General features: G+C 34.6%; 1 protein-coding gene across 1 annotated transcript; it reads right to left on the reverse strand.

Moving 5' to 3' along the window:
• Positions 1-839: 839 nt before the first annotated feature.
• LOC144449300 (uncharacterized) lies at positions 840-3,560 on the reverse strand. Its single transcript, XM_078139818.1, has one exon. The coding sequence runs from the start codon at positions 3,558-3,560 to the stop codon at positions 840-842; it is 2,721 nt and encodes a 906-aa protein (XP_077995944.1).
• Between the last annotated feature and the right edge of the window lie 225 nt (positions 3,561-3,785).

Consider the following 3,785-nt stretch of genomic DNA (forward strand, 5'->3'; position numbering starts at 1 on the left):
ATATGACTCAATAATAAGCAATCAATGATTATCCAAGTGACTCATTAAAAATGGCCCACAAAAGAGCCCTATAGTTCAACTTGATATGTTTCTCTGAAATCGCAAGTAATTGTAGGTGATGCAAAATCATGACATGACACTCCAAAAACCCATAATTTATGAAAATGCGTTCCCCTTTAAAGGTTTCACTTGATAAACTCTATCCTACCAGGTCCCAATTATAAAACTGGGTTGACTGGAGCATAGTTACGTGGTTCAAATCTTAACCAAGGTTTGAGCCATTCTGAAACAAAGCAACTTGCAGATTCAACTCGAAACAATCGACCATCCATCATTAGATCACCTACTCATGAAAGGTGTCCACACCAATGTTTACACTATCAAAGCGTTTCCAATGAAATGACCAAAAGTTGTCTATCTTTTCAATAAATCATTCAAGGAAATCTAAATGTTGGAACCATTGAAGTGATATCAAAACACTGGGATTCACATTGTCCTGGTATCATTTTTTCTCGTTGGGTAATCATCAATATAAATTTCATTACGATCGATCTTCATATTGTAATTGTAATTGTAATTGTAATTTATTTACCCATCATCACAAAAAAAAAAAAAAATACATAACAAATGAAAGCATATAATACACAATGTGTGCATAATTGTATCAGAGCGGGCGAGAGGCTAGAAAATAGTTTCTATAACTAATCTAGTCTAGCCACTCAAAACTCATACACTAGTATAAATATTACAATGAAAAAAAAAAGATCAGGTGACTGCTGCAAAAACTCACAAACTACATACTGTACATGAAAAATGAAAATGAAAATGCGCGAAAATTTTTACATATTTACAAGTAGAAGAAACTCTTTGTAATCTTTCTTGAATTTGTGTCTGCTTGGGTGACTGCGAATTGTATATGGAATGTTGTTCCATATCTGTGAACCAGTGAACTTGACAGAGGACTGACCAAAATTACTCTTGTATTTTGGTACATGGAGGTCTCCTCTCAATTTCCGCCTAGTATCATGACAATGTTCGATATTCGAAAAGTAGTCCTTGAAGTGTGGCGGAAGTTTATCGTGTAGTACATCATGAACAAAAATTCCAATCTGATAGTCAAACTGTTTGTATATATCAAGAATACTGAGCTTTTTAAATAAAGGTGCGGTATGTGCATTACATTTACTCCCCGTAATGACACGAACAATCCTTTTCTGTGCAAGTAAAATCTCTTTGAGATATGTTTTACACGAACTTCCCCACACTTCAAGGCCATAGGAAATGTGTGGTAATACAAAGGTATTGTACAACATTAGGAGAGTTGAACATGGGACCAGTTGTCGAAGCCTGTAAAATATTCCAGTAAATTTACAGATCTTTTTCTTTACGTCTACAATGTGAGTTTTCCAAGTTAAATTACTGTCTAGGTGAATCCCAATGAACGATGTGCTGTTAGCTTCTCTAACCACCCTGTCATTAAGAGTTATAGACCCAATTACTTCTTTACTGTTTTGTTTACTTCTAATTACCATGTGTTCTGTTTTATTTACATTCATAGTCAGTCGGTTAGCATCACACCATTTTTTTACCTGATGAAATTCAACATTAGCTAGATTGAGGGATATATTGTTATGGGTTTCCTGGATAGAATGAAATAAGTTTGAATCATCTGCATAAAGCTTAAAATTGAAAAGATTGGAGGAATTTGGAATGTCGTTTATGTATATCAAGAATAAGATAGGTCCTAGGATTGACCCCTGAGGGACACCACAGGTAATATTTAATCTGCTTGAAGCTATATTATTGATGCTGACATACTGACTCCGTGAATGCAAATAACTAGAGAACCACTTGAGTGGTAAACCTCTGATTCCGTAATGTTCAAGCTTTGCAAGTAAAATATTATGGTTTACAGTATCGAAAGCCTTTGAAAAATCGATAAAAATACCAAGTGTTGAATTTCTCTTATCAAGCTCTTCTTGTAAAGATTGAATCAGACTAATCAAAGACAATTTACAACTGTACTTCTTCCGAAAACCGTATTGATGGTCATATAAAATGTTAAATCCCTCTAAGAAATTCATCAAACGTTTGTTTGCAATTCTTTCAACAATCTTGCTGATAACAGGTAAAACGGAAATGGGTCTATAGTTTCCAGGTTCATTTATCTGACCCTTCTTATAAAAAGGTAACACTTTGGCTACTTTAAGGAGTTCTGGAAAATGACCTGAACAGAAAGACAAATTAATAATGTGACATAGAGGGTTTGATATTTCCCCTCTACCTTCGTGGATTAACTTGCAAGGGATGTCATCAAAACCTGTTGCTTTGCGTATATCCAATGCAGAAATAGTATTGACAATATCAAGTTTGGTAACAGGGTAAAAGAAAAAGGAATGGGGAACTTTCTCACCCAAGAAGTCGTGAAACGTTGTGTTCGGGGAAGTGGGTATTTTATTAGCGAGATTTTCACCAACATGTACATAAAAATTATTAAAATCTTCCGTAATATCATCCAGGCAAGTGTGAATTACTTCTGAACCATTACAGTTAATCTTCAATTGTCTTGGAATAGTTAACTGTTTGTGTTTTGATTTACCAATTAATTCGTTTATAACTCCCCACGTCTCCTTTATTTTGCCATTATTAAGTGAGAAAACATTTGCATAATAATGGCATTTGCTTTTCCTTAGAATAGTGGTGAGAACGTTCCGGTATTTCTTGTAATGGTTATATAACGTTACATTGAAACGACTGTTAATGACCTTCTTAAACAGCTTGTGTTTTGTTCTAACTGACTTAAGTATTCCAGGTGTCAACCACGGCTTGACTCGTTTCTTTTTCTTTGAGGTACGTATACACTTCAAAGGAGCATGTTTGGCAATGATATCTTTGAACCTATCAACAAAATGTTGTAAAGCTAAATTTACATCTTTGCATTGCAAAACCTTTTCCCATGTTTCAGCATTCAACTCATCTCTAAATGCCTGCCCATTAAACTTTGAATAGTCTCTTATCAATGTTGTAACTCCAGTTGTGGGTGGTGTTTTCACTGAATTAAAGAATATAAATATCGGAAAATGATCTGAGATGTCAGCAGTAATAGTACCTGAAGAAATGGACCTGTCAGCTATGTTTGTGTACAAATGATCTATGGTAGAACTTGAATTCTGTGTTTTCCTAGTAGGAGTACTTATAGTTTGTTTAAAATGAAAACATGCAAGTGTATCAATAAGTTTGCGGGCACTAGGGTTCGTTTCTTTGCTCACATCAATGTTGAAATCTCCAATAATAACACATCCGCTATATTTTCTTTCACTCTCACTTATATAATTTTCTAAACTCTCTACAAAGTCGTCAACATTAGAATGTGGTGGTTTATACACAGCCCCAACTAGGAAAAATCTATTTTCAAGTTCTACTTCGATCCACAGAGTTTCTGCATTTGTAATTGTAACATTGCTCAACACAGTATATGACAAAGACTCGTGTATATACATTCCTACTCCTCCACCTTTACCTTGGTCTCTACAGTTAACAACAAAAGAATAACTAGGCATATTATACATGTCTTTGTTTGACACTTGCCATACTTCAGAAAGAGCGATAATTCGAAATTGATTTCGCAAAGAGTGTTCATATAGCATATTGAAATTGTCATAGTTCTTGTTAAGTGATCGAACATTGATATGTGAGACGGAGAAAGCGTTCTCTGTATTGCTGAAAGTTGTGTTGAATTTAGCTAGTGAGTATTCCACACAGCTAATGTCAAAAATGTCTATTGC

This window comes from Glandiceps talaboti, chromosome 18, assembly GCF_964340395.1.
Source record: "Glandiceps talaboti chromosome 18, keGlaTala1.1, whole genome shotgun sequence".
In the NCBI taxonomy this organism is placed as follows: domain Eukaryota; kingdom Metazoa; phylum Hemichordata; class Enteropneusta; family Spengelidae; genus Glandiceps; species Glandiceps talaboti.